The sequence below is a fragment of the Saxophila tyrrhenica genome, assembly GCF_035928015.1.
Source record: "Saxophila tyrrhenica strain CCFEE 5935 chromosome Unknown scaffold_16, whole genome shotgun sequence".
Classification (NCBI taxonomy): Eukaryota; Fungi; Ascomycota; class Dothideomycetes; order Mycosphaerellales; family Extremaceae; genus Saxophila; species Saxophila tyrrhenica.
Window position 1 is genome coordinate 131,750 of NW_027041748.1, and position 26,915 is coordinate 158,664.

Sequence of the window (26,915 nt, forward strand, 5' to 3'; positions counted from 1 at the left end):
TGCCACAACGAGCGCAACAGCTTCACTCCTGTCTTGTTGCTTTCCACAATCGCAAAGCCATGTCGCCGAGCAAGCTGATTCCACCACCGCTAGATTATCTACTCCGCAGCCCACTCCCCATGGCAGCTCGAGTTATACGACTAGCGAAGAGCAAACCCCATGTGGATGATATACCTCATCCCTTCTCGCCTGCAGAGCGCTCATTGATGCTCCCTGAGATGCTGCGCTTTGAAGGCGAGAGACATGACCATGTCTGCTTCATGACCCATCCTACTTGTAACAGGTCACTACCTCCATGCTAATCAGCACGTGGTCCAGATCAAGATTCTTTCAAAGCTTCTCCTTGATCCGATACTCTCTCCCCACGTCCTTTACTGCGGCAGTCGTCGTTGGTAGGCTCGTCGCTACGGTGAATACAACGTGGGAGAGCATGCTTCGACTGTCCGGCGGAAGGGCGCGCAACCACGTGTCCAGCATGTCCAAGCTTTCGAAGCGAAACTGGTTATGGAGATAGCATTCTTTGCCGACTTCACACCTGCACAAGATTCATTGGTTGTGTGGCATGCATCGCTACTGCCTTGGACTGTACACACCTCAATGCTTTGCTGACCTGGAGCTGCACAGAGGTCCGGTAGCCTTTGCCCACCCAGACCTTCTCGCCTATGGTGAGGGCGAAGGCGAAACTCATCACCATTGCTGTTAATTCGGGCGGCAAGGCCTTCACTCTGCCTTCGAGGGTATCGCTTGCTGCCGGCGATACTTCTTCCACGGTCGTTGGTGGTGTCGTTCCAGTTTCTGACTGCTTTTCCGTGGCCATGGCTGTGTGCAGGAGGTGTGTAGGTGTGCGGATGGGCTTGAGTCTGAAAGAGCGAGAGGTGAGGTGCATGTGAGGTTGTTCGGGAAGTCTTGCACTGACTTGAAAAGACTTGATGGGGAATTGGCGTCTGGTCTGCTTTTGCCTTGAAGCGCAATTAAGGTAAGCGACAAGTTCTCGTACATATATACCAGTATCCTGGCAGAATCATGAGCAGGACATTGAGACCGCATAAAGCCTACAGGTACGCAGCAAGAGAGGCAGCAGTCGGGTTATGGCTCTCGATCAACGTTGACACGATCGCCTATCTTTCACCCTCCTTGTCTGGACTTACCTTTTCTCTGCTGAACAAACCTCTACCACGGGGCGTTTAAGGATGCTGCATAATTTGCTCGTTTTCTGGATTATGAAGACTACCAGTTGGCCCGGCGCTCAGCATAACGCGCTGCATTCTTGTCCCTCTTGGTACATCCAACACTTCGTGCAAGGCCTGTCGCTGTGCTCATGTTTCGCTTGCCTCCAATCGACCGCTGGATCGCTACAACAGCTTCTACCCGTCCACGTTCCGCCGTCTGCGCGCCACTCAGAACAGAACGACCACACCTTCCTCGTCCCTCCCGAAGCGATACTCCACCGTCCCGCCATCACCCAGCAAGTCCAGCTGCCAGATAAACACCTCCCGCGCGAAAATCCGACGACCCACCTCGAGATCCGGCCGCGAGAGCTTGACCGACTCGACCAGGGCTCGAGTGCCTGGCTTCAGGGACTCCACCCATTTGGAAACATCCCGGGCGTTGTTGAAGCCGATGGTAGTCTTACGGAAGAAGTGGGTTCTGTACTGGTGGCTGTGGATGTCTTTAGCTGGCGAGCTGCGCGTGGATGGACCCGGACGTACCTTGATGCTCGGTCGACGAGCGAAAGATGAAGTTGTGGCTTGCATCCTTGGATGCTTGCGATCTTCACCCGCCCGTTGGCGTTGGACTTGAGGACCATCTTGCTGGTTCCTACGGTGAACGTAACGTTGACGATAACATCGAAAATCTTGGGCGGGAGAGCTTGGACCTTCTCGTCGAATGCCTCGTCTGGCATCGTGGGCGCGGCGATGCTTGTGGTGTTGATGTGTCTTGCCGGTACCGCCCTCGGTAGAGTTTTGATTTGAAAAGGTGGGAGGCAAGCACGATGTGCGACAGACTGTTATGACGAGACCGAGTCTTGAAAAGGTGGTTCTGGCAGCATGTGAATTGTGAAATCACGTTACAGAACTAGCTCAAAGCAGACGGTGAATGTAGTGATTTGGAGATGCAATGGTGGGCATTCGACCGTTCCAATTCGTTTCCTACGTCCTGATCGCTACCGCAAGAAGTCCATGTGACTGAAGTTTCAAAGCTATGTGACCTAGACAAAACAGACAAGACTGGGCTCTCCTTTGTCGCTGTTCTATTTAGATTCAGGGTACAGCCACAGCCCCAGCCCGCCCGACAAGTTCAGAAGAGGGTGATGACCAGTCGGTGGTCAGTGACCTCAAGGTCTAGCAAGAGGGGAGGCCGGTCATCCTCGGTCGTGTTGCCCAGACCGTAATCGTCAATGAGCGCGTCGACAGCTGTGATGTCTCGATGGTCCATCTTCCTGTCGCCAGCGCCCCGTTCGATGCTCAGCGACCTCAGCATTCCTCGTCCGCCAGGTGTCAGCACCTCCAACCACTTATCCATAACCTCGACGTCGTAGAATATGAAGGTCGTGTTGCGGAAGTAGTCGAGCCCGAATTGTTTCCTTTGCGCTCGCACTCGTCAGCAAGGGACCCGATGGAAGGACAAAGCCATCGTTCGTACGTACCTCATCGCTTTGTTGATTCGGAGCTGAACTGGAAACTTGTAGCATTTGCGAGTGAAACCTTTGATGAGCCGATCATTTTGAATGGAGCTTTGTCGGATATTTGCTTTGCGAACGTTGACATGGCCTTTTTCGGTGTGTGAGAAAGTGAAGTAGAGGACACTTTCAAACCACTCGGGGGGCAAGGCGTGGACTCTCTCGATGAGGGTATCTTCCACTGCGGCGGGTGTGCTCTCCGCCACGGTGGGTGTGCGTTGGTCATATCAGGGGGGATATGAGGTGGCTGGCATGTTGACGGACGCTAGGAAGGATGCCGACAACGAGGGAAATGACAAGTGAAGATTCCTGGCCTGGTGCCAAGTGAACAGTTGAAAAACAAGCATTCACATACAGTGGATTTGGTCCGAGCGCGATCACACGCTATTTTCACCTCACCGTGCCTCGACTCCTTCCAACTCCAACAAAATGACCCTACTCCCGACTCCAGGGAAGCATCGAGCGCGGCCATCTCTCCATCATCTCATGCGTCCCACTGTATCGATTGACCTGGTATCGTCGACGACGCTGCGAAGCTAAGGATCGACCGTGAGAATTGCCGGTGCTCCCTCTCCTTCGGGATCGCCCTCGCATCCAATCGCAACTACGTGGCGAGAAATCGAGGGAATATACAGTTCGATGATGTCTCCGACAGATGCCATCAAGTCGGCGGTCGCCCCGGGGCACCAGAGGTCATGCGAGCAGTAGATCATCGAACGTAGTGGTAGGATCCTTTGCGTGCTCTGCGGAAGGGTGCATAGCCATTCCATCATGCTCGTGCCCCTCTGAATGCCCATATTCTCGTCGCAGATTTGGCTGAAGAGGAAGGTCGTGTGGATGTAATAGCTTTCGCTGAACTGCTGTCTGCTGGGTGCATCAGTACGCGGATCGGACGCGGCTCATGTTTCAGGAGAGTGGTACTAACCTAGTCGCCTTGCTGACTTGTAGCTCGATCGGGGGCTTGTAGTCCTCATCAACCACGACCTGGCCACCTTTGGCAGTAAATGTCCAGTCACTCGGAGTGAATGGCCAGTTACCTCACTGTTGGGAAATGGTGGTACTTGCACGGCATCGTAGCACCCTTGGCAAGATGGAGGCGGGCACAGGATGGAGAGCAGCCGCCGCCGGGCCAAAATCGAAAGGGGTCTGTACTTGATCGTAGCTGCGAATGTTTGCATAGGTTTGAGAAGAGGCGCAAACTGAATGGGAAAGCACAAAGAAAAGCTTGGCGGAAGCTGATAATCACATGTCGATTGTCAACATTCATCCTTACCAGCAAGCTTAATTGAAAGGTCTCATGCCTACCTCACGCCTTGGATCCCTGAAGAGGGTCAAGTCACTTACCAAGCTCCAGTTCACATGCTCGTCCTCCTTCCCCGAAAAGCAAAGAAGGTCCAAGTGACTGGCCAGTGCTCGATACTCGTCCAGTCCTGCATAGGCCGTCGAGAAGCCAGCCGACTCTCTTGATTCTCACTCCCTAGACGGAAAGCTGCTCCAAGCTGATTGCAATGTCAAATGCGCTTTGCAGCGTTTCGAGACTCTTTCGCCTCGACTCGAAGCTCGAGAATATGGCCAACTCTCCTGTACATCGAGTTAGACATTTGCGCAATCCAGGTGGATGGGGGGTCAGCTTCTCTGAGCCGCAATGAAGGTCCAGCCAACTATGCAGTGCTCCATGCTCCAGAATCTGCTCATCTTCGTACGAGCCGTGGACAAATCAGTTGATGCCCGCGCGACCTTGCCATCATCAACTCATGCGCGGTAAAACTCTCCCAGACGCTTTTAAGTTTCAGTAGATTTGCCCGTACTCTGAGAGTCCGTCACCTCCGTTTGAGGTCGGAGAACCTCGCCAATCGTTTAGCTGACATGTTCAGGCATCTGTGGAAGCCATCTACCTGCGTGTAGCTTCGTCCATCCCGTGCGAGGAACTAAAGCATTCTCAGCCGTGAGCAGTCGCCTGCTGTGTCCCATGAGGAGTTAGTCATGGGCTCGGAACATCGATGTAGAAGGACGACAAGGTATTGGAGAGTCCACTGAAATTGCATAGCTCGCGCCCGATCGATCGCATGCCCTGAATCATCCATAGATGACTACCGTCTGAACCCTCCGCACCGCTCAGCGACCCACCTCCTCTCGTCTCGCTTCCACGCTTAGAGCCTCTTCGCTGCCTCTAAGTTCAATGCTCCCCGCCTTCCACCACTTTCCTGTACCTATGTCCCAGCGGGCAAGCAATAGCGAGAGTCCTCTTCACGAATGCCTCCATACGCGGATACCGCCTGAGATTTTCTGACGTAAGAAAACCGAACAACCAACGGCACACAGCCTCCAGCCTGGTCCCACAACGGCCATGCTCCGATTCAAGGTCCGGCCGGTGAACTTCCAAAACAACGACCGAATCCACCAGATCCAGATGATCGGGATGGAGCGCTCTTAGCCACTCCTTCATCAATCCTGGTGTGCTCGGCTTAGCGTATTCGAAGACGAAGGTGGTGTTGCGATAGAAGCTCCTGGCGAATTGCGCCCGGGTGTCCTTCGAGACATGGAGCGCGGCGGGAGGCATGTAGTCGCAATCGATCGTGAGGTCGCAAGCTCCGGCGGTGAATGTGCGGTGATATATGTCGTCGAATAATTCTCTCGGAAGGGCGTGTACTCGCTCGATGAAGTTGTGGCCGGTCATTGTGGCCTTGTTGTTCGGTGGCAGTGAAGGCGGGAGGTCTTGGAGCGTGCCATTTTGGTGAAGATGGCTTGCGATGTGGGTTCAACAGTGGTCATATGAGAGACCAAGATAAAACCCATAGCGGCGCAAAGAATCAGCACTAGTCCTCGCTAAAGTGAGGGTGAGTAGGCTGCGGCAGGCTGCCACAAGAGCTGCCTGCCGAAGTACCATGTACCGCGGAAGAAGATGCTGGCAACGGCCGGGTGGACATAATGGGAGGATCTGATGCCTCACAGAGTCGCGCAGTTTGAAAGAGAAGGTTTGAGAAAGCACGTGCTTGTTCGGTATGGCCACATACCGATGAAGTCTTTGAACAACACCGTCCACTTGTTATGCATGCCTCCTCCCTGCCGTTTGCCGTGCAGTCCTCTTGACCTGTGTCATGCCTCAAATTCCATGCACCTCCCGATCCACACCAAGCAACAGACTGCCTGTGAGCCTGTGCTACCTCCTTGCCCTCCTTGCCTCACCTAGAGCCGCTTGTTGCCGGAAGATGGCCTCTCGGGCGGTTGTTTTGATGTGACCATTTGCACATACTATCACCAGCACCGCCGGATTAATAGCGATGCCAACATTCAAGAAGTGGTTTGCAGTTGAGTGACCGATGTAGTCCCAGTCGTAGCCCACATCTCGATCCCTTTTCCAGAAGCTGGGTGTGTAGTGGATTGACGGTAGCATGTCTCGATAGGTCGGTCCGGTATTGCGCAGCCACTTGTCGAGAAGATCCACGTGCTTGAAGCAGAAGGTCGTGTTGGTGTAGAAGTCCGGTAGTAACTTCCTCGAAGCTTGATTGACTTGAAGCTGGTTCAGTGGCTTGTAATTTTTGGTGAAGGAGACTTTGCCGGCATTGATGGTGAGGGTGAAGATTTGGATGATGTCTTTTAGCTCCTGAGGAAGCAATGCAAGTCGTGCATCGAAGTCCTGGTCGGTGCCGCCACTCGCCATGGTGTGCGCGTTCTCGAAGGGTTCAACTTGTTCGTGGCGTGGAGTGGGAGAGTGAGATAGCCGGCCAGCGGGAGAAGCAGAGCAGACGCGGCCCGTTCCAGAGTCCAAGCGCAGGTCACATGCCCAAGGCTCACATGATCTTCTTCAGCATCTCAACGCCAATCTGCATCACATCCCGATTCTTCGTCGCCTTCAGCGCCTCTTTCACAGCATCCGCCCCTCCCTTCTCCTTCACCAACCGCACCCCTCTCTCCCCAATCTTGTCCGGCGCATTGACAACATTCGCCAGACACGCGAAACCTCTATGCTTCACCTCCTCATTCGTGTCTCCACACATCTTCAGCACGGCTTTCACTCCATCGGGACTCTGCTGCTCCAGAACCTTCTCCACAGCTGCGTCCCACTCGGTCAACATAGCCAGTGCACCTCCAGCAGCGCGGCGGGTGGCCATGTCTTCAACGTCAGTGAGCGCGAGTAAGATCTGCATCCGCGCACCTTCGCGCTTGCTGCCATCGCCGACGAACTTGCCGACGCAGGCAGCGGAGGCCATGAGGTTGCAGACGAGCTCGACGCTGGCGCGCTGGACGAGGGTGTTGGGAGAAAAGAGAAGGTGGTCTTCCAGCTCAGACCATACGAGGCGAAGTTGAAGATCCAGAATGCTTGGATCCGGAAGCGAGGCGAGGTTAGTAAGGGCGAGGAGAGATTCGAAGACAGGTAGGAGGTTGCGCTGCGAGGTATCGTTGTCTTGCGAGAGCAGAGGGGCGAGGGCGGAGACCGCGGATGAGGCAGGGAGTGTTGTGGAGAAGACGTGGGAAGGGTTGATAGATATGAGGATCCGGGCTAGGGCGTGTGCGGCATTGCGTTCGATGGCTGAAGCTTCGGCCGTTGATTTATCGGTCTTATTGAGACGGTCTCTGATCTGTAGGAGTAATTTCACAGCGCCTTGTTGCGCCATCGTGGAGCGGTGTTTCTGCTCTCGTGCCAGAGCTAGCAGGATGCGGACGACGAGGGCGAGACTCGTTGGCGATGCTGTCTGTTTGCTGCAAGCGACCAATGCAGGAACAATGTCTGCATCGAGCACTGCGCGACAGCGCTTGGTGACATGCGCATCGTCGTCCAGAGGGTCTTCCGCGGTCGGCTGCTCGGAGTTGGCGTAGGCTTTGAGCTGGGACATCTTCTTCTGTTCTTCTGACAAGCTCGGGAGGTAAGCTGTAATATTTGCAAAGACGGTGAGACATCCAAAGACCGCTGGAGGGCGCTCTCTCAGGGACTTGACCAGCTGTTTCATGACACTCGAATTTGACACGATTTCCTCCTTGATCTTCGGCTGGAGCGAGGTGTACGCTAGACCCTCAATGGCTTGATCGGCCTCCGGGTCAGCAGCGAGTACCAACTGCTCAAGCTTAGAGGTGACTTCTTCGCCTGCGTCGGCACTGATCTTGGCAAGGACGAGGGCTGCCAGCGCCTTGTGAGTGCCTTCGCGTTCCTCAGTGAGATTTCTGAGCCAGTGCGAGCAATATCGCTCTATTGCTTCTCGGCAGGCTTTGTCGAGACAAGCTGCACTCAATAGTTCCAGTGCCGAAGTTTCTAAGCTGTGGCTTTTCCTACACTGTGTTAGTTCGGTCCACATCGTGACAGCTTGCGCCCTACGTTCAATCGAGACGCGGGATAGAAATAACACACCTCTTGCCGGCAGCACCTTCCTCCCAGTTCCTCTCTAGGTTCGGGACGAGCTGTTGGACAAATCCATCAATGAGGAACAGCTTCGCTGTGACTGCAGGAATGATTGGGAAAACTGCCGCAGCCGCTGAAAAGGCAATTATTAGATCATTGTTCGTCTGCTTGGCGGCCCGCTCTGTGATGAAATTCGAGAACAACTCCTCGCCTCTCTCCTTGGTGGCTTCCAGTACTTTCGAAGTGGCCAAGATTGCCTGACTCCGTAAGGAAGCCGACATGCGAAGATCCAGACACGACAGGATCGAGTCCAGTACCTCGTCGTCTACAATATCCGCGACGACCGCCGGTACTAAAGACAGCAGACGGGCAATGCAGCGCATGATGCGTTCCAGGTGATCTGCGCCCGCCTCAATCAATGTCGCCACGCAAAGGCGGAAGAGGTCCTTCTGTGCCGTGGTCTGCTGATCAGTGGAAGCCCACACCGCGTTATCCAGAGGGATGGTAGCCAGCGCGTTGAACGATTCCTCACCCCGCTCGAAGAACAGCTCGAATGTTTCCGTGGCATTGTCCGCGAAGCGAGAAGTGACGAACTTGCGAGCCTCAACATTGCGAGACAGAAGGCTTCCAGTCAGCCCGTCCAGAAGCGGCAGGGACTTAGTGATGTCGAGGAGCAGCTCAACAGCCTGTAATGCGTCCTTCGATGGTAATTGCTTGGCCTTCAGTAATTTAAGAGCTTTCTGTCCGCCTTCCTCGTTCTGTGTTGTGATATAGTTGCGTAGGAGCTCGAAGACGTCGCTGCCAGCGTCTAACTTCTGCAGGGCAGCCCATCGCTCCTTGACCTTAGCATTTTCGGAGTCCAGATGCGAAGCCTCTCTCAAGGCCTCGGCAGCCTTCTGCAGCTCATCCGCCTTGATGGCAGCATCTGCTGTGGCTAGCAGAGTATCGATCCGGTCTGAAGTACCATCCGCAGACATGCTCGGCCATCGTTGAGCAAATCGGAGTGGTGTTCTAGGTGGAGAGCAGACGAAGACCAAGAGGTGAGGTCGGAGCTTCCTTCCAGCTCGGACACGTCACCCGGCACGCGAGCAGCCAGCATGACGGCAAGACCAGGCTTTAATCTCATTCTTCATCACAACTATACACTGGACCTTTATTTGAATCGGTCGTGCGAGTAGAAAAGATCCGCGTTATGACGATGCTGCGATAACACCACCCCCCAACCTCCGCCAAACAAGAACAACATCACCGCCAACATGCCCAGCAGACCCACCAGCAGCTCCTCCCGCGCCAAACCCCCCGACGACACCCCCTCCACCATCGACAAACTCGACTACGTCCCCGGCGGACGCCCGCTCCTCCGCTCCCCCTCCGCCGAACCCCACAGCCGCACCAGCGAAGCCCACAGCTACGCCGGCAGCTTCTTCGAAGAAGTCGCCGACGGCATCGTCGCGCAAGACCGAGACCGGATGAAGAAGCAGTTTACGCGGTACCTGAGCTTTACATGGGCGATTGTGAACTGTCTCGGTGCTGGGGGAATTACGGCGTACAGTCTATACGGCCCGCTGTTTCAGAGGCGGTTGCATTATACGCAGTTGCAGGTCAATGGAGTTTCGATTGCGGCGGAGTTGAGTTTGTACTTGCCGGTGCCGATTTGGGGGTATATGTGTGATCGGTATGGGCCTGGGATACCATCGTTGTTGTCCGGGATATTGTTTGGGTTGGGGTATTTGCTTGCTGCTTTTGCGTATCAGAGCGGGCCTCCCCCGGATCGAGGCGGGGACGGATGGCCGTACTGGGTGATGCTGCTGGCCTTCGTGCCGATTGGATGTGCGACAAGCTGCATGTATTTGTCGGCGGTCACGACATGCGCGAAGAACTTTGGGCGTGGGAAGTACAAGGGCATAGCGCTGGCGCTGCCTATAGCATGCTTTGGGCTGAGCGGGATGTGGCAGTCGCAGGTGGGGAGTCAACTGTTGTATGAGAAGAAGCCGGATGGTAAGAAGGGAGACGTGGACGTATACCGGTATTTCCTGTTTTTGGGGTTGCTATGTCTTGGGCTTGGAATAATAGGCTTCTTCACGCTGAAGGTCGTCAACGAGGAGGAGCTGATTGACGAGGCAGTGGATGAGTTGGAGCAGAGTGGGTTGCTAGACAGCAGCCAGTTCTTACAGCGGATGACGAGCAGTGGGAATATCGAATACGGCACCATGTCGAACGAGCGCCGTCTGAGCGCAGAAGAGTTCGACGAACTTCGCCGCGAGGCCGAAGAAAAGAAAGCACGGCGCCTCGAAGAACAGCGCAAGAAGACATGGCTGCTCAACGAAGAAACACGCCGCTTCCTCTCCGACCACACCATGTGGTGGCTCGCCGCTGGCTTCTTCCTCGTCACGGGTCCTGGTGAAGCCTTCATTAACAACCTAGGAACAGTAATCGGCACTCTCTACCCACCCTCCCTCGCGCCACCAGAGAACAGCGATCCCGGCCAAACGAGCGCCGCCACGCACGTCTCCATCGTGGCCATTACCAGCACTATCGCTCGCATCCTAACTGGCACCCTCACCGACGTCCTCGCGCCCACTTCATCCCCTCATCAACACCGCCGTGGTCCAAACAGCTTAGCCAACAGCCTCGCCTCCCTTCCCCAAGCCGGTCCCCCAGAACCATCAGGCCGCTTCGAGCTCTCCCGCATCACCTTCCTCATCGCCTTCTCCATCCTCATGTCCATCGGCCAGGTCATCCTCGCAAGCGGCCTAATCCAAGGACATGGCGACCTCTTCTGGCTCGTCTCCGCCTCCATCGGCGCCGGCTACGGTGCCGTCTTCAGCCTGACACCCATTTGTGTGAGCGTCATCTGGGGTGTAGAGAACTTCGGCACCAACTGGGGTATCGTGGCTACGGTTCCTGCGATCGGTGCCACGGTGTGGGGCCTAGTGTATTCAGGCGTGTATCAATGGGCTGCGGAGAAAGGGGTAGAGGCTTCGGAGATGAAGGAGGATTTGCTGTGTTATGGGACGAGTTGCTATGCGCCGACTTTCGGGGCGATGGCGGTGAGTGTGTGGTTGGCGTGTGGGCTGTGGGCGTGGGCTTGGAGGGGACCTGGGGGGTGGTATCGGAGGGGTGTACTTGTGTAGTGGAAGTAATAATGGCAATACTGGAGACCCACCTAATGATTACTGCGAGCTTCCTGCGCTTTCCGCGGCTCTCTGCACGTTACACAGATAGCACGGCGGTTTGCCTTGTACACATGAAGTAGCGATGTTCGAGGTCGTCCCACAGAAAGCAATTCATCTTGCCCGTTGCGGCAGCATTCCTCGCATTGCCCGTGGGAGGCAAAGGATAGCCATGTACTCGGCAGAGGAACGGCGGACCTACCAGGTACATGTCTCGCTGGACCGACCGTCCTCGATACCAGTATGCCTTGATACCAGTATTCCGTGCTGCTAGACGTTCAAGCCATCTCTGCGGCAGCGCGAAAGCTTTCAAGGTATCGTAGAGCAAGGCATCGTCGAACACTGCACACAACATCCACCCGCAACATACCGAGTTGTAGGCTAAGTGGAAGACGATCAATCACCCACAGCACTCTAGGCCTTCCTCAGCCCTGTTTCAAACGGACGTGGCGCCAATGGCAGCCCGGTCGAGACATGCATGATTTCTCGAATGGAATTGCGGTATGCTGGGACAAGGTCCTTTCTGCCTCTTTTCAGGCGGTCAAGAATCTGGACCAGGTCATTGGAGGAGGGTCCTGCCTCGTGCTTGAGTGATTGGTGCTGAGGCCGTCCTGGACGTTCAAGGGATGCAGGGCCGGGCTTCCAGATGCGAGAACTATGAAGCGGTGATGGCAGTATGCACAGTACCGGGTCGGAATCGCATTGTGAAGCATAGGGACTTGTTGAAAGGTTTAGTTAGAGCACATGGAATCAAGAGGCCAGGCCTTATCTCTGAGCGGCCGGTAACAATTGATAGCGCTGCAGCGTGGAAAGCCACCCGGAGGTGGCATCGTGAAGCCATTGTCGACCAGGTGCTTAGAGCGAAAGGTGGACGCCATCGTTTGAGTGATTCAACGTCGTGTTCCTGGCGATCGTGAAAGTGCCGTCGTTGTGGCCGTTGAAGTTCAAGGAAGCTGCAGCTTGCCGAGAATTCCTTCTCGAATCCGATCCAAGCGATCGTCATTCTTGCACCGCAGACACTCTCCCACCAACCAACTCCCAACGTGCGTCGCACACACCTCTCTGGAACCGTTAGGAAACACACGTGCTGCCGCCGACGTGCATCTGGCGAAACGAGTCGCTAGTGCAGACTACCGCCATTCCCCGGGGCAAGACCGCTCCATTGGCAGGCCATCCGACCACCTCGTGCCGACAGGAGCCTTTCAGCCCATTCCAATGTCCTCTCATGTCACCCGCTCCCTTTGCGCCTGCGCCATATCCAAGCAGGCCCGCGCCGTCCAAGCAGAACGACGACCCTGTCCACGATGTCCCACCGACCCATCCTACGGCTCCGGCCCAGCATCCGGCGGCGGAGGGCGGTAGGGCAGTGACACCCCCTCGAGCCCGGCCCAAGTTACGCACCAAGACAAGCCCCGTTGTCCTCCGCTCAGGCCCATCGTTGCAGGATGCCGTCCAACCTCAATTGTCCGAAAGGGACTCCATCTTTGCTACCCACTATATGCAGACCGAAAGCCCCGAGGCCTCACCTGTCTTGAGACCTTCAACCGGATCCAAGGTGGAAGACGAGGCGCTGGATAGCTCTGGTGCAAGCATGGCGGTGTCAGCGCCTCTTGGTGGTGCCCATGAACATAGCCTGACGTCTTTCAGAGATACGCCAGACTCTGCCCAGTCCTGGCAATCACATCAGAATGGCACGGGCAGGCGGAGAGTCAGTAGATCAAGCCTACCGAACAAACAAAATCGACGCTCCCTCTATGATCTCAACGATCTACTTAGCAGCCACGTTCTGCGTGAATCCAATGAGCTCTCTCCGACGTCCAATCTTGCGCCGCTCGATGCGCCGGCTACACCTCCCACCACCAATCTCACTTCCGACAGCGACCAAGACATAGCACGCAGCGCTGAGAGACAGCAGTATCGGTCTTGGCGGCAAGGCAAAGCCAAGCTCAGCGGCATGTCTATTGCAGAGTCTCAAATGCGAAAGAGTATGGTGGAGCATGGTGTTGAACAATCAATTGATGCACAGCTACCGAGACAAGAGCAATCAGTGGCCAATGCGCGGAGCAGGAAAACGAGCCATTATTTGGGTCTCTTCCGTGATCATGAGAAGACAGATCAGCGTACGAACGAGCAGCAGGACACAAGCAGGAAGCGGGAAGTTATGCGTTCACGGTCTGACGAACGCACACTAGATCAAGCTGCGGAGCAAAAGCTGCCTGCCAGCCTGGACGATCTCACAGATACGCCAAAAGCAAGAGAAGCTGCAAGATCACAAGACCGTACAGCACACAACTTGCCGCTGGACCTGCTGGAAGAGATACGAAACCACCACCATCTTGCTCCTGGAGCTGCCTGGCTGAGGTCGTATCACAAGGCGGTTCCAGAACAAGACGACAAGCATCGAAAGGTGAAGGAGAGGGTTCAAAAGGCGGATCAAGATGAGGACTCAGACCGCGAGCATATTTCTTCAGCGACCTACTTTCCTCACAAGGGTGTCTCTATCGGTGACTCTCCTACGGATGACCACATGGTCCAGCATGAAGATGAAGAAGCCGGCAAGGTGCCTGAGCAAAAGGAGAAGCGGGATGATGTCGACATATCGCTTCATTCTCTCGACACTAGAGAATACCTCCACGGCGACATCTCGCTTTCACGAGCGCCATCCACAGCAGACTTCGAAAAGCTCCCGAAACCATTGATTGACAACGAATCTCAGCCCTCTGATTCAGAGTACGAGTCATTGTCAGAAGGCTATGACACGCTGACATCTGAGCGTGACGAGACAGAGACCACGCCGACCGCTACGCCAATGCTGGTGGGCCAGGTCAAGGCCATGTCTCCGGAACGCAGACGCGCGCAGCCTCTCGCACCGCCCATTGGCGCAGTAGAGCTCAAGCCGTACAGACATCAGGTGGGCGGGCATACCACGGTGTATCGCTTCTCTCGTCGAGCTGTCTGCAAGCAGCTCAACAGCAAAGAGAACATGTTCTACGAAACCATTGAAAAGCGGCACCCGGAGCTCCTTGGATTCATGCCCAAATACATTGGCGTGTTGAACGTGACGTACCGGAAGGAGCAGAAGAAGCGGAAGCAGACCCCGTCTGAAGATGGAGCTAACACGCCCAGTGGCGGACTTGGGCCCTCAGAGGTCGAGGCCGGAAAAGCAGACAAGCAAGCAGCCACTCAGGAGCAGCCACGCATCATCAGTCACTCCCAGCAGGCACCTACAACCATACCACAAGTCATCTTCGAGAACAACCGACATCTCATTCCGGAAGACTTGTTCGGCTTGCCTCGACGCTCCATGACACCCGATCTGCAGCGCACAATCTCCACGCCACCATCTCGACCAGGCGGCGGCAGCGACGACGAGGCATCTGGCAGTGGCTACCGCCCGTACTTGAAGGCAAAGGCGCATTCGAGCTGGGGCTACACCACTGTCAATGATCATCTCAGAGATAGAGTCCTCCGAGAAGTGTTCATGGATCCGATCATTCATCGACACAATCGCAGAGACCGTGCACATCACACTGCCAGATCCCTGCATAAAGCATCGAAGTCGACGCGAGATGACATGCCTACGCTGGAAAGATATAGTACTTCTGACAGCATGACAGCACTTCGAAAAGAAAAGGACGGCTCAGCTCTGTTGAAGGATGCAACGACGAAGAAGCTGGAACGACCACAGACTGATGCTGGCCGCTCTTTGGAACTCTCGAAAGATGGACCCAACGCTCTTAGTAGGAGTGTGGACATGGCAGGCGATGATAAGAAGTCGCTTTCTGTCCCACGTGGCAAACAGCATCGACGGAGACATTCGGGCAGCGGTTTGATACGGAAGCCGAATGATGTGGAGGGAGCGCGTGGCGATCTGGAGTACCATGAGGATGAAGCGTACGGTGCGGATGGTGAGGACGAGGTCTTCGCTATGGACGATGTCAAGAAGAGCCTCACCAAGCCGCAAACCAAATCTGCTGAGAAGGATGCTGCTAAGAAGCCTGCTGGCGACGATCAGTCATCTTCTGCTACTACGTCACAACTTCCGCCGCTACCGAGGCTGGCTCCGTCAGTCCACTTCGCAACTGAACCCGAGCCACGCAACCCGGAAGTATCCCTCGTCCAGCAAGATGAGCGCGTGGAGCACTTCCTCCTGCTAGAAGATCTCACAGCCGGCATGCAGAAACCCTGCGTGCTCGACCTGAAGATGGGCACCCGCCAATACGGCGTCGATGCCAACGAGAAGAAGCAAGCCTCGCAACGCCGCAAATGCAAGACCACCACCTCCCGCGAGCTGGGCGTCCGCATCTGCGGCATGCAAGTCTACAACGTGCGCGAGCAGAACTACCTCTTCCAAGACAAATACTACGGCCGCGACCTCAAAGCCGGCCGCGAGTTCCGCGACGCTCTGACCCGCTTCTTCTTCGACGGCATCGGGCACGCACAAGCACTCAAGCACATCCCCGCCGTGCTCGAGAAAATCACAGCGCTCGACCGCATCATCCGCGAGTTGCCAGGCTACCGCCTTTACGCCAGCAGCCTGCTCCTGATCTACGACCGCGGCGACGCTGACACGAACGGCAAACAACGCCCCCCTCAACCGGACAACGGCAAAGACGCCTCCACGGCGAAATCCGAACCCTACCCCGACATCAAGCTCAAAATCGTCGACTTCGCCAACTGCGTCACCGCCGAAGCCGCCGATTCCGTCCGCGACCGCCCCGCCCCTCCGCAACATCCCGGCGACATGGACCGTGGCTATCTGCGCGGTCTGCGGACGCTGCGGATGTATTTCCAGAAGATCTGGGAGGAGTTGCATTATCAGCGGTACGTGGAGCGCGGGGAGGGGGAGGGCATGGCGGTGGATCGGAGGGGGATTTCGGGCGCGGTGACGAGTGTGGGGTGGGGGGACAGTATTATGGAGGATCCGGGTGAGGTGTCTGTTTGACTGGGGGTTGGTGCATGCATGATACGAGGGATGGTAAGATGGGAATGGGAGGGGGGATAGATGGGGGAACGGACATTCATGGTAGAGGGGGACAGTGATTGTTTGGTGCTGCATTTTGAGCATGGCGCTGGTGGATAATTGTGGCATAACTCTTTCGTACCTTGTGAAGCAATTGAGCGTCTTTGCATACTTCTTAACTCATCTCTCCCTCCTTGTGTGTGTGTGGCGGCTGCGGCGTTTGTGGTGAGCTTTGAGTGCTTGGAGATCGGCAAAGTGAGTCGGATTCAGGGGCGACTCGAGCTTCTTGTAGTGAAAATGAGTAGAACCAGACTTCTTTCTTTCGGGAGGTTGAGTTTCTCTTCTACTAGCTCGGTCCCGTAAAGGGGTGGGTAATGGGTTGGGCGTTGTCTTTCGCGCCTTTCAATTTTTGATACTGCTTCACATTACTCACTGGTATGTCAGAGGGGTACGATCCCTTTTGCGAGTGCTGTGCAATTCCACCTTCACCTCCACCTCAACGTACTACGCCATCTTCCCCGGCACGAAAGGATGCCCCGCCGTCAACCCCCCACAAACCGGAATCGCCTGCCCATTCACATAACTCGCCTCATCGCTCCCCAAAAACAATGCCACCCTCGCCACCTCATCCGCAACAGCCCCGCGCATCAGCGGATTCAGCTGCCCGATCTTCCTCTCCGTCCCGCGGGCGCGGGCGGCGTCGTACATGCGCGACGTCATGCCGGTTTCGATGACGCCCGGGCAGAGGGCGTTGCAGCGGATTCCCGTGCCGGCGAGTTGGTAGGAGGAGGTTTGCATTATGGAGATTACTGCTGCTTTGGAGGCGGACTGGAGGAGAGGGGTTAGCGCGGGTACTGATGTGCAAGCTACATGGAGGAGTGAGTGGGGTTGGGGGACTCACGTAGTCTGTTGCGCCGGCGTTGCTGCGTAGACCGGCTGAAGAGGCTGTGCCGAGGATGGAGCCGGAGGGGTAGGGCTTTGAGGAGGAGGTTTGAAGCATGCCGCGGGCACCGTGTTTGACTGCTAGGAAGACGCTGGTGGATGGACAGATACGTCAGCCATCTCGTCCCTGCGCACGACCAAGAGGTGGGAACAGGCTCACCTTAGAGCGTTCGTTTTCATAACCTGCATGAACTTCCCCGCCTCCGCGTCCGTCACCCTCTCCGCGGTGATCGAGATGCCAGCATTGGCAAAGAAGACATCCAGTCGGCCGTACTTCTCCAGCGCTTCGTCGACGATGCGTTTGACGTCGTTCTCGTCTCCGGCGTCGACCTTGCTGGTGTGGATGGCCACGCCCGGGTAGAGGGACTCGATCTCCCGCTTGTGGGTTTCGAGGTGCGTGGTGTCGAAGTCGGAGATGAAGATGGCTTTTGCCCCGTTGTTGGCGAACTGATGGGCGGTGGCGCGGCCGATGCCGAGGGGAGAGTTGCAGCCGGTGATGATGACTACTTTGCCCTGGGCGCGGCTGATGGGAGACGTGAGTACGAATACTATTGCGATGTCCAAGCACTCGATGAAGTGGACATTGGAAATGGATTCTTACTCACGGGCCATTGGAGTTCCCAGCGATGGTTGGTATGCGAGGTATGCCTTCGAATGTGCCAGGGTCCTTTCGAGGAGCGGCCAGCTGCTCGCTCAGCTGTTGGGCTCTTGCCTTAGGCGAGGAGGTCATGATGATACAGACAATCTAATACCAACTACTGAGTATCGGGAACGAATACTGATAGGCCTCACCAATGGTGAAAGTTGACCTACAATGGTATGTTGACCGTGTCATCCCGTCTGATGGAGACGTGAGGTCTGAAGCTCTCACGAGCCGAGGCACGAATTGTCTCTCACGGCTGTATCCAAGCCACTCTTATTGCCGCAGATGTGAGAGAACAAGAATCGTGGTCGTGCTTCATGTCAAGTTGATTGTGGATGGCGAGTCGCGGATAACATGCCCTGTTTTGTCGATTCTGTCTTGCTGTTTTCTGGGCTGCAGAAAAGATCGAACAGCGAGGTCGAGACACACCTTCGGCGTTAGCATTCAATACTCAACTGCACCTCACTAATCTAGTTCACCCAGTCAAGACAGACCTGCGATCGAAGACACCTGCCGGCGTGGACTCATGTTGCAGCCTGGATGGTAACGTAGTACATCCGTATACTGCCTAGAGACAACGTGCGGCAGTGCAAGCTGGTCTACCTGTACCTATACTTCCACGTCGTACCTGTTTTGAAGCGAGAATAGGCCGAGAGAACGACAGGCCATCAATTGCCGAGCAGGAAGTAGGAGCACTTCTGGCACACTTCTGCTACATGATCGTCGTCTCCAACGACTTCCTTTGGCTGTCGCATCAGCGGATTGCATATCCTGGAGGATAGTGTTGGATGGTGCCTTTGGTGGCAAACCTTCTTCCTCTTGGCTAAGAGCCTCGCGTCAATAAACTCGTCTTGTCTTTTGTGACGCAGGTGGCTTCGTCACGCTGCTTGCGTTGCTTGCATCCGCGGGCAGAGTCGGGACGACACAAGACACGTCGTCGACCGCCGTCCTTGCTGCTGTCGTGCAACCACAGTATGCGGGAAGAAACCGCTCAAACGAACAGCCGTCAAGCAGGCCTCCGACACCCCTGCCCGTTCCTGCTCGGTTCCTGAGGCTCAAGAAGGCGATCCCACGGCTCGTCCTACTCCAATCAAGACACCACTGCTAAATCCGGGGCATAGCGCCGTCTAATATAGCCCTTCTGGACCACGATCCGCGACTCTGCCGGCGTTCGAGCCCCAAGGGTCTGCAGATCTCGACACGCCACAGGCAACGGTTCGAAGCTTGCATGCGCGGAGGGCCACGAGGGACGAGGGGGCGTTGTTTGCGTGTTCGTTGCCAATATTTGGGAGAGGTCTGCGCCTCTTCGTTCTTGTTCGTTCTTGCTTCGTGTCCTACTATTCATTCAGGTGGCAGCATTTCTGGTCATTCATAATCAGCCCGTCCGACAAACTCGGCCTTCTGAAGTATTCGACGCCAACACATTCGTCTATTGAAAGCCATGGCATCCTCAAAGTTCGTCGAAATCCTGGATACGACCAATCTTCCCTACTCACACGACAATGTGAGCCTGGACGACATTCTTGGGGATGCTCGACACCGTTCACCATCAACGGACAGTTCTCACAGTCCGACGACAGACAAAGCATCGTCACCGGATCCAAGTCCGACAACCAGCGCACCAGTGAAAACCAGGCTGCGCGGCTTCTCCCTGAGGAAGGGCAAGACATGATGCTGCCAGCAGTTTTCAACATGAGTTACTCACGATTATCTCAACTACGAATTGCTTGACGTGTTCTCAATCACGCAATCATCATCACGAACTCACCATGAAGCTGGACCTCTGCCAATGACATTGTTCATTAAGTGTTCATTACCGAGGTGGCAACATGAATGGTGCAACACTGGGTCGATGAAGATCCAGCGAAGGGCTCCACACCAAATTCGTACTCTGCCCACCCAACTGCGGTGATGCTGGTGCAGGTCCGAGGTGCTCTTGTTCTCCGGAAGGGGAGGGAGTGTAGATGAAGTAAGGAAGTGGAAGATGGTTGAATGTGTGCTCGAAGATGTGGAGGGGCTTGCTGGAGCAATTCTGCAAACGCTGTGTTCGCTACAAAGCACTGGATGCTGTCACGAGGTCGATTTGTGCAGCTGGTCGCACTCCTCACCACTCCGGTTCAGCTCGGTCGTATTCTGAGGTCAACATCGTCCGGGACGCTGTGGGCCAGATGCGGCTTTGCAGCTTGAAATCTCTAGATTGCAGCACCCAACGAGCCGTTGTGCGGTACAGGTAATCAGTGCCGAACCGTGCTCAAGCCCAACACAGCTTCCACTCTGTTTCTTCACTTCGAAATGTCCTCAATACCGATCCCACTCTACCTCTCACGATACCCCAACCACCCCACCCCCATCTCCAAACACCTCTCCCACGTCTCCCGATCCTCCCCCGCAACCCTCCAATCCCCCCTCCCCACCGCCTCCTCCCACTCCTCCCCCGTCATCTCCTCTCCCCTCGGCAGCACCCCGGGCTCCACATCCCTCCCCTTCCTCCCCCTCACCTCCGCACTCCTCCCCCACTCCACCCGCCCAAACTCCACCACCACCTTCGGCACCGTCCATGGAATCCCCGTCTCCTGATCCAGCACGAGCTTCTCCACCGTCCTGTTCCCTAGCATCCCATACACCACTTTGCCGAGAAGGTTCTTGCGTCTAGCTTCGTCGAGATTCGTGCGGTCCAACGGGCAAAAGACGTAGAAATGGTGCAGGCTCTCTTCGTGCCAGAACTGCTGAGCGTTGTTGTAGGGGATGGAGAGGGCGTTGTGGTGGAGGCGGCGTTGTTTTTTGGTCGGGCGGACGTCGAGGAGGGTGATGCTTGGGGAGCTGCGGCGTTTGGGGGAGGGGATGCGTTTGGAGGCGGTGGTGGTGGATGGGGGGATTGTGACGGGGCTGCGGCCTCTGGTGTCCCAGGTCGGTTTGGAAGTCGAAGTAGCTGGGTGTTGAAGCATGGTTGTCGATTGAGCGGCAGATTCCCTGTACTCTAGCAAAGCAGAAAGTGTAGAGATGCAGAGCGGAAAAGGAGAAACGGAAGGCTGCATGGCGGCTGCGTTTGCTCGCTCATTCGATGGCGTGGTAGCCTGGATGCGGACAAAGAAAAGTATGAGACATAAACCAGCAGTCAAGACAACAGCTTCATAATTTGATTTGCAACTTACTGTACTGTGGGAAGGTGGACGATAGTGGACGGAGAAGGATGAGAGCGGTGTGTTTTGTAGAGCATACTCAGCCGTTTTGGAGCCGATGCAAGCCTCGTGCTGGATGTCATGCAATAGCACACATGCGAGTGAGCTGCTCCCCGTCTTCGCGTCAACCTTGATCGAATACATCGGCGTCTCTGTTAGAGGCTCACTCACCAGCTGTTGTCATCCTCACCAAATGTCCACACCAGGCATCACATACAGCAAAGCTTTCCCTTCACTTCCCTACAGCCTACTCCACCACCTCATGCAAATAATGACTTCTCTCATAAGTGATCTCCGCACTCTTCTTACTCTCCTCATTCACAAACTCAACCTTCGGCGCAATCCTGATTCCCAACTGCGGCGCCACTTCCAGGCACTCTCCCGACAGATCCTTGTGCTCGCCACCTGAAAGCAACATCTCGAAGCACTCGAGCAGCTTCTCCATTGGCACTAGACAGCCGGCTTTCTCAGCCTTCTCGTAGGACTCGGCGGTGCCGATGGAGGTGCGGATCTTGTTGGGGCAGACGGAGTTGAAGGTGATGGATTCTTCGGCGAGGATTTTGCCGTAGGAGCGGGTGAAGCCTACGATGGCGCTGTAGTGGGGGTCAGAGGGCGAAGCCAATGTGAGCAGAGAAGTGAAGAGCGTACTGTTTTGCAGCGGTGTAAAGCGGGATGGTCGTATGGATGTAGAAGCCGCATACTGATGCCACAGCAACAACTGTGGTCAACCGGTCAGCATTGAGACATTTTTCCCGGAAGGAAGAGCACGCACTCCTCCCCTTGACGCCATGCCTGTTCTTCTCCAGCCGCCGAAAGTGCTGCACCGCCAGACTGACGGTGTATATCACACCAATCTGGTCGATATCAATGACGCTCATGTCCGGCTTCACATACTCATCCGACTTTGGCTTGTTAGGGAAGCTTCGTCGTTCGCCGATGCCTGTTCACACCATCAGCAATGAATCTTTTCAGTCGCCAATGTCCATCAGATCAAGGATAGGGGCCAGCATACCAGCGATTGGAAACACGTAGTCAATCCTGCCCATTGCACTGACCGCGTACCGGAAAGCCCGCTCGATTGATTCCCACTCCGCCACGTCGACTTCAGTCGTATAGATAGCTGGATCCTGCGGGTTTGTGTTGAGCTGCTTGCTCAGTGCCCTTAGGCCTGGGACATCGGCGTCGGCGACGAAGACCTTCATGCTGGAGGTGGGTCAGCATTGCTAACTTGGACAAAGCCTTAGGCTTGTCAAACTCACCCTTTCTTGACAAGCATCTCTGTGACGGCCTTGCCAATGCCACTTGCACCGCCTGAACGTGGAAGAGTCAGTATTGTCCGGATTGAAACAAAGTGAGGTGGTTGTACCCGTCAAGAAGGCGGTCTCGCCTTGGTTCGACATTTTGTATTAGAATGAATGGATAGGTAGACGAAGTAAGGTATTATTGAGATGGAGTATGTTCGAGTAATCGTCAAACAATGTGCCCTACCTAAATGATTCTCGGATCTTCAACAAGACTCTCATTGCTTGAAGTCTTGTGCGGGGTGAGCTTCTTCGTCCACCGAGGCCGGCCCTGAAAGCATCGAATCCAGGAAGTAAAACAATTCGCAAGCCTCCTTATGTCTCTTCACTCCTTTGGACACTTTCAATCAGCGCTTGACGATTGATGTATGTCATACTTCTTCATTCTTCCTAATATCCCCCAACGAGACGCCACCCTCCTCATCCACATCCTCCTCCTCAGTTTCTCGTGCCATCTTTCGCAAGATGGCCACACCTTCAACATGGCTGGTCTGTGGGAAAAAGTCGAATCCTCTCAAACTCTCAATCTCATACAGCCCACTGCTCATGCCTTCCTCACCACCCAGCCCACCGACCAACAGTCCGACATCCCTAGCCTGCGTATGCACGTTGCAGCTCACATAGCAGATGCGCTGTGGCGCGTACGTGATCAGCTGCCGTATGAAGCCTTCGTCGCACCCTTTGCGGGGTGGATCGAGCACCACCACTGTCTCTTCTGGCTTGTACTTCGTGACATCTAGGGCGTCGAAGAGAGCAGAGGCGTCTGCTGCGATGAAGCGGGTGGAGTCGTTGGGTAGGTTGTTGAGCTTGGCGTTTTGCGTTGCAGAGTCGATGGACTGAGGGCTGATGTCGATGCCAATGCTTTTGTCGAAGAGAGAGGAGAGGGTGATGGTGAAGAAGCCGGAGCCGGAGTAGGCGTCGACAAGGTTCTTGATCTGTGGAGTAGTTGAATCTGGAGGGGAAGAGCTGAGGATGTTGTCGCGGATGTACTGGGTGACGAGAGGTAAGATTGAGTTGTTGTTCTGGAAGAAAGCGCCGGCTGGGTTGTCGAAGCGAAAGTCGTCCACATATTCGGTTGAGATGGCTTTGTGATCGGTGATGCAGGTCTTGCGATGTGTGTACTCTCCCCTGTCCTCAAGTACCGCATCGCCCTCCGTCTTCTCGCCGTCGCCGTGAACTTCCTTGTCCTTGTCCCTCGCTCTCCTTTCCGTGTTCTCCCTCAACAGCAATGTAGCCCCTCTCTTGTACGTGTCGATCTGGTTCGCCACCCTTTTCCGCTCGCTCTTCAGCCCAATGCGAACTGCTCCTGTCCCAATCGGACAGTCCTCGATATCCATCGTCTTCCGGGTTCCCTTCTTCATATATCCTATCGGAGGCACCTCGGGCCATGTCACTGGCTTCCCGTTCCGGTTATCTCTTCTTCCACCAGGAGGTCCATCGAAGTGGGGTGTCAGCTTTGTTCGGTAGCCATACTGGAGAGGCGAGCCGATAGTGTCACCGACCTTCGGGACTGCTACTGACGACAGCTTGGAGAAGTTCTGGTACGCCTTCTCCACGACCCGCCGCTTGTGTGCCAATTGGTACGCGTAAGGAAGATGCTGAAACTGACAACCAGAGCATTGCGTGAAGTAGGGGCATTTGGGAGTTTCGGTGCGGTGCTCGGAGGACGAAAGGACTTTGACGAAGTCTGTTAGAGAGTATGACTCCTCTTCCATATGCTTGTATACTCTTGCACGAACGTTATCGCCGGGAACCGCGAACGGAATCACGTATACTTGACCATCTTTCTCAGCGAGCCCGTCCCCTGTCGAGGACAGCTCGGATATGGTCAGGTCTAATTCTGCGTGTTGATCGGGCAGCTTATTCTCCTCGTCTTTTCCGGCGTCGAGTCGTGTTCTTGCCAGCAATCCTCTAACATCCGCCAGCAGTACATCCTCGTTGGATCCTTCAGTGCCTGTGGACTTCTTCTGCTTCTTGTTCTTCTTGAAGTGCCTCTTTCCTTCGTTGAATGGGCGCTTCTGCGCCATCTTCACTCTGGTGTGGGGCAGTGGTCGAGTGAAGTGGCGTAACAATGAGGCTCTGCAGGTGTTTAGCATTGGCAGATGTGAGCTCAAAAGAATTGTCACATGCAAATGCTCACCAAAGCAATCCCAAAAAGGCAGCTTCCAGGAACCGGGCCGTGCCGTAGTACTTCCGCGATCTTAGATACATCCCACCTTCTTACTCTTCGAAAAGTGATCACTCATATCAACGACGTGAGCCACCGCCATGCCACCCAAAGTGATCGCCAGGAACGCAGATCGGCAGGGCGGTGTGCTTCCCGTCAACGCAGCGGTGCGAGCAGGCCCAGCGAAAACTCAAGCACCCCGCCTTAAATTGGAGGTCCGACGACTACCACCAGGACTGACACTGACGGAATTCGAGGAGACGTTGGGCGATGAGTGGAAGCTGAACAACGGCAAGGTGGACTGGAGGGAGTATCGGCAGGGGAAGACACGCCTGGCGGGTTCAGGCAAGGTACCGGAGCAAAGTCGATGCTACATCCACCTGGCGAGCGAACCATACGTGAAGGAGTTTGAAAAGCGCTTTCTCGAGGTCACGTTCCAAGACAAGGCTGGCACGCACAAAAACCCGGACTTGAAGCATCTCGCACCCACCTTGGGCTTCGCACCGAACCAACGAACGCCATTGCAGCAGCTGAAGCAGAGAACGGATAACCGACAAGGGACGATTGACCAGGATCCCGAGTTCATCGCCTTCCTCGAGGCCGAGACGCAACCTATAACAAAGGCATATGCGCTTGATGTGGCTCATCAGGAGACAAAGGCCGAGAAAGCTGCAGTCAAGACCACACCATTGATTGAGGATCTGAGGGAGAAGAAGGCGAACAAGGCAAAGGCTGCGCAGGCAAAGGCCGAGAAGGTGGAGCAGGATAAGAAAGCCGCAAAAGCCGGTGGGAAAGCTGGCAAGGCTGCGGAGGAGAGGGATGCTGCCGCAACTACTCAGCAGCAGAAGGTGGAGCAGGCTGCGAAGGAGGCAGGACGGGTCGCAAACAGGCAAGCTGCTGCTGTCAAGCAAGCCCAGCAGGCGAAAGCCGTCGCGCCTCTAGCAGCCAAGAAGCAGAAGCCGTCACCCAAGCCGACCAACGCGACTTCCAATCCTTCTGCTGCTGCTTCAGGACCACCGAGCCCAGCACCACAGCGAGCCCCTGCCGGCCCCAGGCAAAGAGGCAACGCGGATGGCATCAAGAAGATGCTGCAGAAGGACTTGGGTATCAAGCCGAAAGCTGCTCCTCCAACCCCCTCTACAGCTCCTTCAGCATCAACAACGACCTCGCCGCCGTCAACAGCCTCAACACCCGCTGCGCCCGCAACTTCCGCGAAACAGCCACCATCAAAAGCCCCCACGACTCCACAAGCATCGTCAGATCAAAAGCCATCGCCGCCAAAGGCCTACCTCAAGCACGCCAATCCCTCACAAGGCATGACGGAGATACTCATCCAGCAAGCTCTGTCACAGTATGGTGACATGGCGAGTGTGACCATCGACCCTAGAAAAGGCACTGCGATCGCATTGTTCAAGGACAGCGAGGGGCTCAAGAAGGCTCTCGAGGCGAAGCGTGTCCCGGTCGCCAACGGAGCGGTCGAAGTGCTGGAGTTCAGGGAGATTGGGACTCGAGGATCGGCTGGGAGAGGGGGATTCAGAGGTGGACGGGGTGGGAGGGTCGGTGCGAGAGGTGGTGCGCAGGGTAGTGCTGCTGCGAGTCCGGCGCCTGCTGCATCATCTGCTGGATGAGCTGTCACAACCACTGAAGATGCGGATGACATGCGCAGAAAGACCTTCCAGCACTTTGAGGAAACGGCCATTCGTGTCGAAGACGGAGTGCTTGCGGTTGTTCCCGCTGAGAACTTGAAGGCCCCTGTGACGAGCAGCGTCCGCTTCTATCGGGAATGGTCATGTCTGAGCCGGCGTTGTTCCTCGAAATGATGATCACGTTCCGACAGGAGATTCGAGAGTTGATGAAGATTACATCGTAAGCTGGAGAAGGCACATGCTCAGCATTCGAATTGGAACGTCGTCTAACATTCTCGAGAAGGCAAACAACTGCTTGAGGCAAGTCATTCTGCCGATCAGTGTTGCATCGTCGAGCTCGACAGGCGACTGGCTGCAGTTCGCCGTGCTTCGACGATGCGATCTCCTCTGATTCTGACCAGCCCTTCAGTATCATCCTAACGCTTGCTGTTTAGGACAGGTGGACTCCTGGGTCCAAGCTCTGAATAAGTCCCTGAATAAGCATAGCTAGGCTTTTCTTAGCACTTTTTAGCGCAATGCACAAGCGTTGTGCCCCACGTTGATCTGGCCCCGACTTCCTCGCTGGTACAACGTCCTTCTGGCATTGTCTTCACACCCTTTGTCTTTGCATGGCCTCGCATTCGGGTGACGATACCTCTTCACTGACGCTAACCCGAGGTGTGAAGCACCGCCCCGCCCACAGGCACAAGTGCCAATGTATGAGCTACTTACGGTCTAGGCCGTCAGTTGGTCACAGGGTTGCGCACAATTAGGATCTGACTGTGTTCAAAGTTCCCGGACCAACTGACGGCCGCGCATGCTAAGCATCTCAGCCCTTGAGCGATGCTCTTAACGATCCTTGAAGGGGCTCACAGACAAGCTAGAACAAGCCTTTGCTGACGGACTA

The 26,915-nt window shown here is 55.4% G+C and overlaps 12 protein-coding genes across 12 annotated transcripts; 3 read left to right on the top strand and 9 right to left on the bottom strand.

Annotated features, from left to right (window-relative positions):
* Nucleotides 1-330: 330 nt before the first annotated feature.
* LTR77_008947 (uncharacterized protein) lies at nt 331-817 on the bottom strand (the record flags this gene model as incomplete). The annotated part of the gene is made up of 2 exons (XM_064806176.1): nt 331-535; nt 594-817. 2 exons carry the CDS (start codon nt 815-817, stop codon nt 331-333), a joined length of 429 nt encoding a protein of 142 aa, XP_064655502.1.
* Nucleotides 818-1,397: 580 nt separating this feature from the next.
* On the bottom strand, nt 1,398-1,903 carry LTR77_008948 (uncharacterized protein; the record flags this gene model as incomplete). Its single annotated transcript, XM_064806177.1, has 2 exons — nt 1,398-1,659; nt 1,710-1,903. The coding sequence occupies 2 exons, from the start codon at nt 1,901-1,903 to the stop codon at nt 1,398-1,400; spliced, it is 456 nt and encodes a 151-aa protein (XP_064655503.1).
* Nucleotides 1,904-2,298: 395 nt separating this feature from the next.
* On the bottom strand, nt 2,299-2,652 carry LTR77_008949 (uncharacterized protein; the record flags this gene model as incomplete). Its single annotated transcript, XM_064806178.1, has 2 exons — nt 2,299-2,584; nt 2,648-2,652. 2 exons carry the CDS (start codon nt 2,650-2,652, stop codon nt 2,299-2,301), a joined length of 291 nt encoding a protein of 96 aa, XP_064655504.1.
* A 3,131-nt stretch (nt 2,653-5,783) lies between these two features.
* On the bottom strand, nt 5,784-6,341 carry LTR77_008950 (uncharacterized protein; the record flags this gene model as incomplete). The annotated part of the gene is made up of 2 exons (XM_064806179.1): nt 5,784-5,827; nt 5,867-6,341. The coding sequence occupies 2 exons, from the start codon at nt 6,339-6,341 to the stop codon at nt 5,784-5,786; spliced, it is 519 nt and encodes a 172-aa protein (XP_064655505.1).
* Nucleotides 6,342-6,471: 130 nt separating this feature from the next.
* On the bottom strand, nt 6,472-8,992 carry SHE4 (SWI5-dependent HO expression protein 4; the record flags this gene model as incomplete). Its single annotated transcript, XM_064806180.1, has 2 exons — nt 6,472-7,945; nt 8,025-8,992. The coding sequence occupies 2 exons, from the start codon at nt 8,990-8,992 to the stop codon at nt 6,472-6,474; spliced, it is 2,442 nt and encodes an 813-aa protein (XP_064655506.1).
* A 279-nt stretch (nt 8,993-9,271) lies between these two features.
* On the top strand, nt 9,272-11,149 carry LTR77_008952 (uncharacterized protein; the record flags this gene model as incomplete). The annotated part of the gene is made up of 1 exon (XM_064806181.1): nt 9,272-11,149. The coding sequence occupies one exon, from the start codon at nt 9,272-9,274 to the stop codon at nt 11,147-11,149; it is 1,878 nt and encodes a 625-aa protein (XP_064655507.1).
* A 1,264-nt stretch (nt 11,150-12,413) lies between these two features.
* Nucleotides 12,414-16,133, top strand: KCS1 (inositol polyphosphate kinase kcs1; the record flags this gene model as incomplete). Its single annotated transcript, XM_064806182.1, has 1 exon — nt 12,414-16,133. One exon carries the CDS (start codon nt 12,414-12,416, stop codon nt 16,131-16,133), a length of 3,720 nt encoding a protein of 1,239 aa, XP_064655508.1.
* Nucleotides 16,134-16,655: 522 nt separating this feature from the next.
* LTR77_008954 (uncharacterized protein) lies at nt 16,656-17,823 on the bottom strand (the record flags this gene model as incomplete). The annotated part of the gene is made up of 4 exons (XM_064806183.1): nt 16,656-16,979; nt 17,053-17,185; nt 17,254-17,616; nt 17,699-17,823. The coding sequence occupies 4 exons, from the start codon at nt 17,821-17,823 to the stop codon at nt 16,656-16,658; spliced, it is 945 nt and encodes a 314-aa protein (XP_064655509.1).
* A 2,228-nt stretch (nt 17,824-20,051) lies between these two features.
* Nucleotides 20,052-21,059, bottom strand: LTR77_008955 (uncharacterized protein; the record flags this gene model as incomplete). Its single annotated transcript, XM_064806184.1, has 2 exons — nt 20,052-20,810; nt 20,889-21,059. 2 exons carry the CDS (start codon nt 21,057-21,059, stop codon nt 20,052-20,054), a joined length of 930 nt encoding a protein of 309 aa, XP_064655510.1.
* A 103-nt stretch (nt 21,060-21,162) lies between these two features.
* Nucleotides 21,163-22,117, bottom strand: LTR77_008956 (uncharacterized protein; the record flags this gene model as incomplete). The annotated part of the gene is made up of 3 exons (XM_064806185.1): nt 21,163-21,508; nt 21,564-21,855; nt 21,928-22,117. 3 exons carry the CDS (start codon nt 22,115-22,117, stop codon nt 21,163-21,165), a joined length of 828 nt encoding a protein of 275 aa, XP_064655511.1.
* A 470-nt stretch (nt 22,118-22,587) lies between these two features.
* On the bottom strand, nt 22,588-24,243 carry TRM2 (tRNA(m5U54)methyltransferase; the record flags this gene model as incomplete). The annotated part of the gene is made up of 1 exon (XM_064806186.1): nt 22,588-24,243. One exon carries the CDS (start codon nt 24,241-24,243, stop codon nt 22,588-22,590), a length of 1,656 nt encoding a protein of 551 aa, XP_064655512.1.
* Nucleotides 24,244-24,484: 241 nt separating this feature from the next.
* On the top strand, nt 24,485-26,011 carry LTR77_008958 (uncharacterized protein; the record flags this gene model as incomplete). The annotated part of the gene is made up of 1 exon (XM_064806187.1): nt 24,485-26,011. The coding sequence occupies one exon, from the start codon at nt 24,485-24,487 to the stop codon at nt 26,009-26,011; it is 1,527 nt and encodes a 508-aa protein (XP_064655513.1).
* Between the last annotated feature and the right edge of the window lie 904 nt (nt 26,012-26,915).